The sequence below is a fragment of the Nilaparvata lugens genome, chromosome 12 (assembly GCF_014356525.2).
Source record: "Nilaparvata lugens isolate BPH chromosome 12, ASM1435652v1, whole genome shotgun sequence".
Taxonomy (NCBI): domain Eukaryota; kingdom Metazoa; phylum Arthropoda; class Insecta; order Hemiptera; family Delphacidae; genus Nilaparvata; species Nilaparvata lugens.
The window spans coordinates 10,157,672-10,172,134 of record NC_052515.1 but is presented as its reverse complement, the minus strand read 5'-3'; the positions used below and the strand labels follow the sequence as shown (position 1 = coordinate 10,172,134).

The 14,463-nt window shown below is 33.9% G+C and overlaps 1 protein-coding gene across 1 annotated transcript in view; it reads left to right on the top strand.

Annotated features, from left to right (window-relative positions):
* Window positions 1-14,463, top strand: part of LOC111052237 (neurobeachin) — a 790,401-nt gene that overhangs the window by 530,421 nt on the left and 245,517 nt on the right. The window contains 4 exon segments of the mRNA XM_039439449.1: window positions 5,849-5,989; window positions 9,350-9,700; window positions 11,879-12,101; window positions 13,729-13,937. Coding sequence (XP_039295383.1) covers window positions 5,849-5,989; window positions 9,350-9,700; window positions 11,879-12,101; window positions 13,729-13,937 — 924 coding nt within the window.

The following is a 14,463-nucleotide window of genomic DNA, read 5'->3' as shown; positions in this document are numbered from 1 at the left end:
AAGTTTATGCTACGGGGCAATGTTTTAACTGGTAATAAAACTCTTTGGACCGGTTGCACAACAGCCAGTTAAATTTTCACTAGAACTAGCAATCAGAGAATGCGTTTTTGAAAAGACGGCTTCTCTGATTAGTTCTCGTGGAATTAATCACGGTTAAAATTTAACCGGCTGTTGTGCAACCGGCACTTTGTTTCTATTAGCCTGTAAATAAATAAATAAATAAATAAATAAATAGATTTTATTGTCGTAGACCAATATAGGTAATTGACAAAGTCATGGTAATACAATTACGAAATAATAAAGTCAAAGCAATAGTTTAGTCACAAAGTAGAATTACATCAAGTAGAATCGAAAAACTCTGTCAAACAATAGAAAGGTCTCAAAACCAGCCACTCAAAAAGTAATTTTTTAAAAATAACAATATTTTCACAACATTTGATATCCAATGGCAACTTATTGTACATTCTCAAGCCTATGCTGTCATAGTGTTTCATGCTTATGACAAGACGTTGATATGGAATATCAATGTGGTCTTTTTTCCTGGTGTCATAAGCATGAATATTGGATCTTTTATTCAAGCTATGGAGATTCTTTCTAGTGTGCATGATTACTTGAAATATATAGAGATTTATGACAGTCAATATTTTTGTTTTTTTGAAAAGAGGTCGACAGTGATCTAGATACCCTGCACCTGTCAATATTCTGATAGCCTTTTTCTGCAAAAGCAAGACCTTATTGATGTGGCAGCTGTTTCCATATACTAAAATTCCGTATGCAATTATGCTTTGAAAAAAAGCAAAATATGAGCTTCTGAGGTATTTTTCCGGTACAAGATTCTTCAACTGCCTTAACAAAAAGATAACCCTAGATAACCTAGCAGAAACGAAATTTATGTGGGGTTCCCAGGTCAACCTGTGATCAAACATTAAGCCTAAAAACTTTAAACTATTGTTATTGTTGTGTGTGTAATCCCTGAGACCAAATGTCATAAGCTGAGTTTTATCCTCGTTCAATTTAAAGCCATTAGCTCTGAACCACTTGGAAGCTTCCGCCAAGGTATCAGCTGTCATATTATGTAAAGTGTGTGCATCTGAATGAGAATTAAGAAAAGTAGTGTCATCAGCATACAACACAGTCTTGCTGTTGATTGTGAGAGGAAGATCGTTTATCATCAATACAAAGAGGAGTGGTCCCAATATTGATCCTTGGGGGACGCCGTACTTTACTTTAGCAAGGTCGGATCTCTTATTTCCTACACAAACAACTTGCTGGCGATCGCCAAGGTACGATCTAAAAAGACTAAGGCTCCTTCCACTGACTCCATAATAAGCTAATTTTTCAAGCAAAATATCATGATTCACGCAGTCAAATGCCTTGCTCAGGTCACAGAAGGCAGCCTGAGCAAAGCACCTGTTTTCAAAAGACTCAATTACAAATTTTATAAGTGCATCAAAGGCGTCATTAGTGGATCTTCCCTTCACAAAACCAAATTGATGCTCCGATAGTACCCCAAGATTTACCAAGTATTCATACACCTGTATATACATGACAATTTCTAGAACCTTGGAGAAGACAGGCACTATTTGGATGGGTCTATAACTGGAAGGTTCCTCTTTTGAGCCTTTCTTATGAACGGGAACAACTTTGGAGACTTTTAATACATCGGGGAAAACACCCTGTGTAATACACCTGTTAATACAAATGGTCAGTAATGGCACTACAGAATGAGCAATATTTTTGAGAAGACAGCTTGATAAACCATAGAAATCTTCACTCTTCGAAACTTTAAGATTATGAACCACTTTAAAAATCATCTCTTGACTCACCTCATGAAAAAAGAATAAGCTATTTTGCACTTTATTGACATTATCATTGAGCAATGCACTGGCTGTAATTGATGGCTTGTCTATCTTCTCGTGCACATCATCTACTGATGAATGAAATAATTATTAAGTTTGTTTGGTTCAGGAGTAGATAAGTTTACAACATTCTTGTTGGAGGATAAAGTTTTGATAATTTGCCATGCTTTCTTACATTTGTTATTAGAAGATTCAATGATTGATGCGACAGAATCCCTCTTGGCTTCATCCAATGAATTTCTGTACAGTGCTCTGCATCTAAGATAAAGTGTTTTCGAATGTTCGGTTTTTTGTTTTTTGAAGTTTTCATGTAAGAGAGTGAGTAGAATCTTAATCTTACCAAGTTCAGGTGTGTACCAGTCAGCCTTACATTTGAAATTCTTTCTATTATTAACTTTGGAAACTTTTTTCTACAGGTCTTTCTAGGGATAGTTAGATTGAAATAATATAAAACTGTATTGAGGAAGGATTCGAATATATCACTTGCATCTGACTTTTCCATGACAGCACACCAATTCACTAAATTTAGAGACCGATTAAATTGTAGTAATTTATCTTTAGTAACAGGTCTTGAAGTAATAGTGACAAAATCGTTAGAACTAGACTCAACAGAACTACAGGGCACACATATCGTGACACAATCATGATCAGAGTAAGAAAATCCTATGACACTTGAATTTATCATATCAGGTTGAACGTTTGAAAAAATATTATCGAGACATGCTTGGTCTCTAGTGGGCAGAGTATTGAAAATACGATGATTAAATTGTCTCAATAGATTTTTCAAATTATTGGAATGACAAGTTTCATGATTGACATCAAAAGCAGAATTAAGATCTCCACCAAGAACAATAGTATGGTCATTATAGCATTGTCTAGACAAAAATAGAAGCAATTCCTCCAATTTGGCTAAAAATACTTTGGGATCTCCACAAGGAGATCTGTACAATGATACGATAATGAGTTTCCTGGCTCTAATAATAGTACAGGTGGCCTCAAACTCACGTTCAATACATAGAAAATTCAGACTCAATTCTTGACTTTGAGAGTAAAGATTCTTTCTGACAAATATTGCAACTCCGCCATTTTTGTGTAATAATCTACAGTAACTACTTGTTGCAATACAAACATCCATTTTACTATATCCGATTTCATCAGTGAGCAACCAATGTTCACTTATACCTAAAATATCAATATCTTCATTAATTACAAAGTCATTGAGAACATTCAATTTACCTCTCAATCCTTGAACATTTAGATAAGCGATTCTTGTGCAAGGTATTGTATGTTTTAATGAGTCTAATCTATACCTATTTGAACTTGGATTGTTGAGTTTAAACAACTTTGCACAATGTTAGTATCTACCACAGAGTCTGTTATTAATGAGGGACTGCAGGGAATGTTACAAAGTTCTACATCGTCATTCAGTACTTGATCACGAGCAGATGAACAACTTGAATCGAATCCTGATTGGTTTATAGAGTTTTTGAGTGAGTCATGGAAGGACACAGTAGCACTGGATTCCGGAACATCTGGGATATGAGCTGCAATGACGTCTCTATGATGGCGAACGTCTGGAGTAGATCCTCCGTGCAGAATCGTCCGAGGCTGACCAATCAATGGCGTTGATGTTGACGTCAATGAGTCATCAATGCTGATTATTGCATTGACATCGACGTTGGTTTTCATCGGAATGGAAAGAGCTGGTTTTCTGGCAGTTTGCTTCTTTTGTGAGTCGTAGCGCGTTGATTTGACTTTCTTAGAGACAATGCCGCTATCAATTGTCACAAAAACGCACAAAGACCTTCCTACAAAACGTTTTCCACCCTTTGAGTAATGCAGGCCATGCCTTGTGAAATGGTGTCTTTGCAGGTTATTATTGACTTCTCCATATATCACTCTCGATACTCCACAATAAGACCGTATTCTTGCGAAGATTGATTCGTTAGCAAAATGTATATTGTCATTGTGGTGAGGCATATCATACCTAAAAGGTATTGCACAAACAATGAAGTTGGTATTTATTCCCGATGTCAATAGCTTATCCATTCCTTGTTGGATATTGAGATCACATGGCTCATGATTGCCAAAGTCATTGGACCCCGCCATTACAATCACGTAATCGAATTTTGTCAAATCCTTTATAAATTGTATCCCATTTGCAATAACCTGTTTAAATTTAGCTCCCGGCAAAGTATACACAAAAATATCGTAGTAGTCGGACAAGTGACCTAGGTAATTGTGCATATCTCTGCCTTGACTTGCAGCCAGTATCACAATACGCCTCTTCACTGAATTTGAAGATGATAATGATGATGATTCTTTGATAGGCCTCCTTGGTTTCTTCCTGACTGCAGATGCATCGGTTTCACCTACATGCACCTGGGCTCTTACATCAAATGTTGCCGTTTGTCCTCTAGTCAATTGTGTTATGGGTGACCCGATCTCCTCCGCATCCAAGACTGAGAAACGATTTGAAGTCACTATTGAGCTGTCATTGGAAAATCGTTGAAATTGACAGGCTGATTTAGGAGTAGTGAAATTCATTGGAAGTGCTCTGCTATTTTTCAATAAAGTTAATTCTGTTTCCAAATTAGAAATTTTATCTGCAGTATGCTGCGCATCACTCTGTAAAAGATTGATAATTTCATCTCTTGAACTGAGCTCAACCTTCAATTCGTCCGCAGTAGTCTTCAAGGCTTTCAGTTTCATTTTCAACTGATCTATCTCAACATCAGCTCGCTCTTCGTTGCACAAAGAATCGTTTAAAACATTAGCTCTGATTTTCTTTTCTTGTGCAAGTGAATTTCTCAGAGAATTATTTTCGGCTGCAGCGTTCGTCAAATGAATCTTTAAATCCTCATTCACTTTGATTGCAGCATCGTATTTATTCAGCAGTGAAATAACTTGTGGGATTATATCTATCACAACCTCTTTCGAAAATTTGTTGGAAATGGAGTCCAACACAGTATGCATATTAAGCGCAATCTCTATTACACCACTGTTAATCAAGCCCTCCTTAAGGTCTACCAAATTGCGCTCCATCTGTGACCTCACGGAGTTGCGTCCAGCTCGTGTCAACATCTCATCGAATATGTCAAATGGGTTTGGAAGAGAAGGAAATTGAAAGCTTAGAGAGCCACCAAAGCAGGATAAAACGGGAAGCTCCTGAAAGGATTTGAGAGGATTAAGGAAAATGGAAGAAGCAGAAACCAGGTTTAAGACGATGCAGTGTTAAATCATAGACCGAACTCACAACATGCGGGTGTAATACAAAAGCAATCAGTGAATCATCACTATCAGAAAAGAAGAAGAGAATCAACAGGTGCAAAAAAAGCCGGCTGGTTGTAAACAGGGAGATCACTACGTGAGATAGAAATTCAATGACTGGTATTCCTTATCGTATTCTTCGGTGGGTCAGTCGATGAAAGTGAAAACAGCCTATGTCAAGTTGAAAAGATAAGATATTGCATTGTAGATTGATTGTTGAATATAACTCCTAGATATAAACAGAGTAGGAAGTATCACGCTCAGTTATGATAGGTATAGCAGCTGATAAGGCAAATCTACTTCAACAGTTGAGTAAGAAGACACGAGGGATGAAACAATCCGTCAAGTTGCAGACTATGAGGTCAAAGTTCATTCAAAGCAATTTATCACACGAAATTCTTTTCAGTAGTCACTTTTGTAGGTTAGAAATGTTGCTATTCGTATTAAAATAATATAATTAAACTTCACAAGGAAACTCAGTACTCACTAGACTATATACCTCTTATATTTCTCATGGAACTGGCACAATGGGCAGAAACTCTCGAAAAAACAAATTTAAACCAATAATGAGTGAGACCTCTTTTCAAGAATACATACAGTAGCCTTCAGTACTACCAACCTGTGTATTACCTCCTATCAACTCAAATGTTTTTGTGACAGCCTGATTGTTTTTTTTTTCAATTTTGAAATTTCTTTCTGATTGAATTTTCAAATTGCAGGTACTCTACGATGGTAAATTGTCGAGCGCAATTGTTTTCATGTACAACCCAGTGGCCACAGATAGTCAACTATGCCTTCAATCGGCTCCCAAAGGCAACTCATCGTATTTCGTTCACACGCCTCATGCTCTCATGCTACAGGTTAGACAAATTATAGTCAAAATTTGTTGTTTCTAATTTATTTTATAAAAATTTATTTATTCATTTTATTTATTTATTCTTATGACTTTTATCGGCAGAGAGATCCTTTCGGATGTTCTGCCTTGCCGTATTACCCAATGTCATTTCCTATCAACACTCAAGTTTATAGGTTATGTATTGGGTTCTTAATTTTTCTCACTAAAAATTTGCACTTTCACTTCCTGAGTTCCTATTTTATAAATTTTAAAATCAAGAAAACTATTTTCAAACACAAAATCATATTTAAAAAGCAAAAATTTATAAAAATGAATCAATATGAAAATGAAGCTTTGATTTTACATACAAGTAGCCCTACATAACGAGGTGGACTTTGTAGCTTCTGTAATTTTCTCATCAATTTATTGTCATTTTATTATAAATCAGTTAATTATAATAATTATTATAATCAATTTTAATAATTGATTATTGAAACAATACAAGAACATTTTTTAAAAGTAACATTGTCTATTAAACAATTGATAAAAGCAATGTATACATTTAGTAAGTTTTCTAACAATTTCTGCAATTTTCCTATCTTCTAAACGTGCTTGGAAAACTAGGCTATATCTCATTGATCGATCAACTCATGTAAAAAACACTCCAATATTCAATTCAATTCAATTTATTAATGTCAACAAAAAATTAATATACAATTCATACTTACAAACATAAAATACAAATTCTTTATAAAATAATGAATATTTACATAAAATATCATATTCTAAATAATATTGTTGCATCCCTCTTTAAGCAAAGCTTGTGATGAGGGATGGTGTATCTCTAGAATGTTGGATATAAAATGTATACTTTAACATAGTGAGATACACCTTATAAAGTTAGTGTATATAATAGGACATCATAGTTGCCAAGTTTCTTCTACCACAGCCTTCTATAGTAGATAGCTGTGATTCAAATCAGCAGGCCTGTAGCCTATCCGACATTATCCTATATAATAATAATGGTTGAGATATATTTTATAGCGTACCGTACAAACAATTTGGCAACGGTGCGGATGTAGAAAAGGATAGACTTATCTGCTTTGTCTAATGACAGACAAGGATAGAAAACCAATGTTGATCAGATGCTGACTTTATATACTGTACTGATTCTCACTATAGTCAGTTTAGATAATCAAGTTCCATGTTCAAAGCCAGCTCTATACAGAGGCGAGGCTTCCGGTCATCTCTGGATTCGCCGATGACTGGACAGATATTAATATGTAATGTGAATACTATTAAATTTAAAATAAATACAAAAAAGGTGAATAAACCAGAAGAGAATAGATTTTTTTTCGAGCGCGCCAAGTTTGAATAAAATAGACTACTGCATCATCAGTTCCATCCGTTCAATGTGATTCTCAAAAATATGCGATTCCAGTAATGCTATTTAGCATTGGTTACCACCACTCTTCTGCATCGTCGCTCTCCCTCTCTCCGTAAACGATGGTTGAGTAAACGGTCAAAGACATCGCTATTTTCTGCGAGTCCACTGTTCCGCGCCAGTGTTGCAAACCGTACGATATTATTTTGTTTGCAATTTGTTAATAAATAGATGATTATTATTATTATCTCTCCTATGTTTGGTTTTGAAGCATCTTAATTTAAAAATCCGCTTTGTGAAAATAATTAAGAACTGTACATTTTGTGAAGTGAACAACTAGTGAAGACTTGACCTATTTCGGACTATATTACGTGTAACCTTATCTAAATTTGGGAGAGGAATAGCAAAAGGTTACCTTATTTTTTCCCTCCCTATCATTTGTGATGATGTACTTGTATGAATCAATAAATAATAAAGAATTTCATTTCAATTTTTTTGATTAATTTTAATTATTGAAGGCCAGTTTCTGAGCTTGAGATTTAGCCAAGTTCTAGACTTTACAAAGTCTAGGATTTTGAATAGTGAGCTTATCTTTTAAACTAGATGTCATCTTGCTCGATGAATAATCGTCCAAAATGAAACATTATCTTTCAAGTAGGGGAGGGGGTGCAGCTTTCATTCAAATTTTTAACTGAATAGTTCTTGGAGATGAAGGGGCCTCGCCCCTGAGCTCTAAATAATTCATAAATGGTAAGCAAAGGATGGCTATAATGTTTAGGAATGTGGTCCTTCTCTTCAATATGTAGACCTATATTGACATTATATTCTGGTGTACGGTGTGTGTTTTATTAATACTATGTCCCAGTCTCTTGTTCAATCTTCAAAATTTCGCAATTGTTGGAACTCCTCCACATCATGATCATCCACCTACTCCTCCCCCGCCTTCTCCTCCCGATCCAGATTGTAGAAGAGTCAATCCAAAAATTCAATACCCGAAAAGATTTTGGAAGGGGCAGAAAATAGTTATTTGTGCAACTAGTGCGCAAAGTGACAGTTTGCTGCACCGAAAGAAACGTTTACGCAGCCGTAGGCGAGGGCGGAATGGTTTCTTGAGTGCAGCAGAGGAACTTTGCACACGTATTTCACATTAAATTTTTCCTACAGCTACCATTGAATATGAAGAGTGGTTGATTATTGGTAAAATGATGGCTGAAATCCATCAAATGTTTGTCTGTATAATTTTGTTATTAATAACAACTTTTATTTATTTTAAACTTGATAATCCAATTGAAAATTAGGCTAATAATTGATAATTTAATCAAATTAAAAATTAAATTAATCCAATAATTTGAAAAATTTTGAGTAAATCTTAATTACTAAGTAATTTTTCAACCAATCAATTTATGAATGAAAAAAAAAATATTTGTAATAATGAATAATTCATAATATTCAAAATGTATACGGTAATTCAATGAGTTCTTATTTTTATTTAATTGAAAATCAGAAAAAATATTGATAGAACAAATTCGCATTCAAAATATACGCTAATAATATCAACAGCTGATTGGGATGGCTGCAAGATAATATGCAAAGTATTAAGAGTACGCAAAGTAACACTTTGCACTAGTGAGGAAAAGTGATTCTTTGCGTTCTGTAATCAGTGCAGGAATGGTCACTCTTCAAGGTAACTGTAGGAAAATGTTATTTTTTCAATCCATAATGATTTTTTCCTCATGATGAGGAACTTATAAACCCTCAAAAAACGTTCAAATTTCTGTATTTTTTCAATTTTCTGTGATTTTTACAAGTTTTTCTAATTTCCTGTGATTTATTCTTTGTGCATTTTTGTGAATTTTTTTAATTTTCTGTGATTCAAAGCAGTTTAAACTTATAGAATCCAAGAAAAACGTTCAAATTTCTATGGTTTTTAGAATTTTTCTCTACGATTCCTCTGATATTTGTACATTTTTCTGACTTTTGTAAATTTTCTGTGATTGTTAGGACGTAAAAGCAGTGATCACGCACTCAATCCACAGCACCCTGAACTCTGTGGGCGGCATCCAAGTGTTGTTCCCGCTGTTCGCACAACTAGACCTCCCCTACGACTCTGTGGACAACCGACGGGACCCGACTCTTTGCTCGAAACTGCTCGGCTTCATCTGCGAACTGGTCGAAGGCTCACCGACCGTGCAACAGCACATGATACAGAACAGGGGATTCCTGGTTATCAGCTACATGCTGCAACGCTCGTCCAGGGATCATCTCACGCTCGAGGTGTTGGGGTCGTTTCTCGGGTTGACCAAGCATCTGGTCACCTGTTTGTCGGCTAATAGCGAGTTGTTACTCAAACAGGTCGGTGAAATTGGATTGGTTTTAATTGAAAATTCTTCATCCATCACATGTACAAGTATACATATGTATACATGTGTTTTCTATACATAAATAAATAAATATGATTTTATTGCCGTTAAATTCTTTGAAAAATATTCAGAGTCAAATATTGAATACAGTAAGACAAAAGATAAAATCAAGTTTTACAGCAACTGTACACACAAAATTACATTACTGAGTCTTAAAAATAATACAGTAAGTGAACTGTAAGTCAATTAGATTTTTCAAATACCTTAATGCAATTCATTCGAATGCACAAAACATCCTTACAGCACAACTTGAGCCTTTTGAACAATACATAAATACATAAATAGAAACCTCTTTACTCTAAGCAACAATTATTTCACTCTCAAAGAACTCTTCAACACTATAAAAAGGATTTATCACAAGCCAATTCAATAATCTCTCTTAAATTTCTTTTCTGTCTCTAATATTAAATCTGTAGGTAATTTATTGTAAATTTTTATACCAAATGTATCATAACTTTCGGCTGTTTTGGATAACCTCTGATAGGGATCTTGTGTTATGGCTATGAGTTTGATGCCTTAATTTTAATTTTTTTAACATGCAACAATACTGTATATTTATGTAAAAACTCACTATTGTCATTATTCTAAGCTGGACAAAAAGAGTCTTACAATGTGCTAGTCTATAAGAATCAGTTAAAGCCCTGACCACCTTCTTTTGCAATAATAAAATATTTTCTTCATGACCAATATAGCCTACATGAGTTTTACTAGACATATTGGATAGTGTAGGAGAACATCAATCATAGAGTATATATCATCTTCAATAAATTTACAAAATAATGTTGTATACAGTATTTAAAAACATAATGGAATAAATAAGAGTACGATAGTTGAACATTTGCAAGTTGAAAATGTTCCAATTTAGAGAAATTCCTGAATATGCCCATGATGTCTGTAGAAACTTGTGGCTAAAGATACATTAAATAAATTAAGGACTGATAATTTTGTAAAGTGAACAACTACAAGACTTGACCTATTTCGGACTAGTGTAACCTTATCTAAATTTGGGAGAGGAATAGCACAAGGTTACCTTATTATATTTCTCCCTATCATTTTGATGTTGTACTTATTGTATGAATCAATGAAGAATACAGTAATCAGGAATATTGATAGCCCACATAGTAAATTGATAGCATTAATAATTGAAAATTTTGAATTGTATCTCCAATATCTATGAATGAATAGTGATAATTGTGAAAATTTTAGAAGCAATATTAATATTGATTTTAAATATTGAATTTCAATTGAAAATACAGTAATGAAACTTGGTGCTGAGTAGTTATGCTGCTGTGACTTCTACAAATAATGTAGCCAACAAACATATCTTTCAAATTCTTTATTCATCAAGTTAATAAAAAATTATCTCAAAACATAATACATTAATATAGCTAACGAATATTCTTGAACATTGGATCACCATTTCAAATCTTTAAATAAGTTTTTCAAATTTCCTTGATGCTCGCCTAATATTCTTTACTCTAGGAATACAGAGTATAGAAGACTGGGAAAATACATTGAAAATTGTTTGTTATCAGGGGTGATTGTGGAAGTTCTTCTTGATAAAATAAACATGAAAGACAACATAAAATTATTGTGTTTTTTATTCCATTATATATCTTTTTAAATCAGATTTTAAAAATCTTTAAAGCTTTTGGATCATTCCCTGTATAACTTTTGACACTCTCTGAATTTTTAATGTTTCTTCACATGTTAAATTTGTTATTGTTATTTATTCAACAATAAACACATAAAATACATTATTAGTAAAAGATCTGTTATAGATGATAATTATTATTATCATATGTTTTCAATACACTAGTTACCAGGACGTTAATAACAGTTTAGTCTTGAATGTATTAAAATGAAGATGGTTGGTTGATATGAAGAGTATTATTTATTCAGTGTCCAACAGGATCAACATGTTTATAAAATTATGAATGATTATAACTCTTATATTATTGGTAGTCCACTGTTACCCGTTCAATCGGTCATATTCTAAAATGTATTCTCGTTCCACGCTCCAGCATCTCGATCATGTGCTATACAACTAGTATATTATTATTAGCTAATGTTACTCGTTAAATTATGCATTTTATGCCATCTTTTGCAGCTTCTGGATCATGTGCTGTTCAACCCGGCCCTATGGATCTACACGCCGGCTCCAGTGCAGACCAAACTGTACTCGTACCTGGCCACAGAGTTCCTGGCAGACACACAGATCTACAGTAACGTCCGCAGAGTGTCCACTGTTCTGCAGACTGTACACACGCTCAAGTATTACTACTGGGTGGTCAACCCACGAGCCAAGAGTGGCATTACGCCTAAGGGTCTTGGTCAGTGAATTCTATAATTGAAAAATTAATACTCATGTGTAGCCTACTAAAAAGCCTCTGCATGTCAGGGGTTTCTAATTATATTTCTTTTTCCTATTATAAAATTATAATAAATTTAATTTCAAGTTTTCATTTATTCCATCTAATGACAAAAATAGGTAGTGGAAGAAAAAACAGGCATAGCCTTCACTATTACTAACACAATTTTGAAAAATATACTACCTACAAATTTTTAGGTTATTTCCGAATTTCTGTTTATGCCAATAATTATTAATCGTAAATAATGAGTTTACATAGTGAAATGAACTCACAGATTGAGTGATATTATGATTATTAAATGTACGTATTCTTGTAATCCTATTATATTGAGCGAGCAATTTCTGTATGTCTGTTCATATTTTTATATCTGGTTATTTATGTTCAACGGATCTCGAAAACGGCTCTAACGATTTTCACGAAATTTGGAACATAGTAGGTTTATGATATACAAATTCTATTGCACTAGGTCTCATCCTTGGGAAAACTCCTTGAACGACATTAAAAGGATAATTTTATTCATTCTTGGCTGAAACAGCTGACACTTTCGTCGTCTGTGGATAGTGAGTGATTCTGTGGAAAATCAAAATATCGCATCCCCGAAATTCATAAGCTGACATATAGCCATCTGTGAAATATAAACACGATCATTTTAGAGAATAGTGTTCTGTTTATCAATAAATAAAAATTACGAGCGAAGCTCGGTGCCCCGATATTGATTACTAATACTGAATACTGAATACTGATTACTAATTGATAGTAATAAAAACAGATGGATAATGATTATAAATAATATAATAATAAATGAATAATAATTCATATTGATAAATATTAATAAATAGCCTACTAATAACCAAGTATCTTAATAGTTCTAACAATAACCAATATTACCTAAAAATACCTCGTTGTAGGAACTAGCACAAACATGATTAGGCTATATTATTTTACTCTCTTTAAAATTATCTTTGATATATTTTCACTCTCTATAATACTCGTTTTATTCAACAGGAGTTATTGAAAACTAGGGTGCTCTATAGTACCTTAGAGGAATAACTTAGCAGCGAATTTGAGTCCACATAATGAGCCTATTTTTAATCTAGTTTTCATATGCCAATATTCTTTTGTGTGATTTGATGCTGTTTCGTGTTATCTCATGTCGTTTTATGTTATTTATATTGGTACCACTGATATTGGGTAATGTTAATTGACATTGTTCTATGTTGTCTTATTCAATTTTTGGTAATTACCCTCTTCTCTACCTGACCTACTTGACAAGATGTTGTATATTTTTTGATCAATAAAACCTAACGTTTGCAAAACCTAATGCAAACGTTTCTTAGCAGCTAAGCCTTTAAACAATATTGAAGATTTTTATACATTTGCAAGGAATATTCGGTTATAAGTTAAAAATCAGGTGACATATTATCATAGGGTACTGATAGTGTAACTTACTGATATATTTTCATTTTGTATTATGCTTTATGTTGTATATATTTGACACTTGTATTGTATCTGAAGACCTCAGAAATTGCTACAATAAAGATTCTATTCTATTCTATTCTATTCCTATATTCTATTCTAATAATTGTAGACGGCCCCCGTCCAGCGAAGAAGGACATCCTGGCAGTGCGCTCGTGCATCCTGCAATTCCTGAAGCAGCTGATGAAGGTGGGCTCAGGTGTGAAGGAGGACGAACTGCAGAGCATCCTCAACTACCTGTCGACGGTCAGGGAGGACGAGAACCTCCATGATGTAGTGCAGACGCTCATTGGCCTCATGAGTGACCACCCTGCTGCTATGGTGCGTATTCTTACTTATAATCTCTGTTTATTTTTTTATTCAGAATAATACCTTATAATAATAAATCATATTATATCGTAATTATGATTTGTGATTGTCAATGAAGTCAATAAATAAATAAATACGGGAGCACATGGGAAAATCCCAAAAATTGCTCCCCAATCAAGAGAGTTCAACACAAAAATAGTCCAGTCCAATTAATAGTCCAATAATATTTCCGTGATTTTTTGTGATCTTTGTGAAGAAGTTTTCATAACCTCATTTGGACTATCTTTATCAAAATAAGGGAGAGAAACAGTTTTGGGTTTGGGTTTATCCTGTTGATTCTCTCCCAATCATTAATTTGATATTGTGATTGTGGAATGTAATAAATAAATTTACATTGGTGCTTGCAGTTTATATTCTAGTTATGATTTTTTGATATATTGTTTGGATTCATAACAGAAGTCAAGAGCCAATTTTTCATGCAAAATTTCCTTGAGCGAGATACAGAATGGCACAAAAACCTCGTATTTTCGGTTAATTT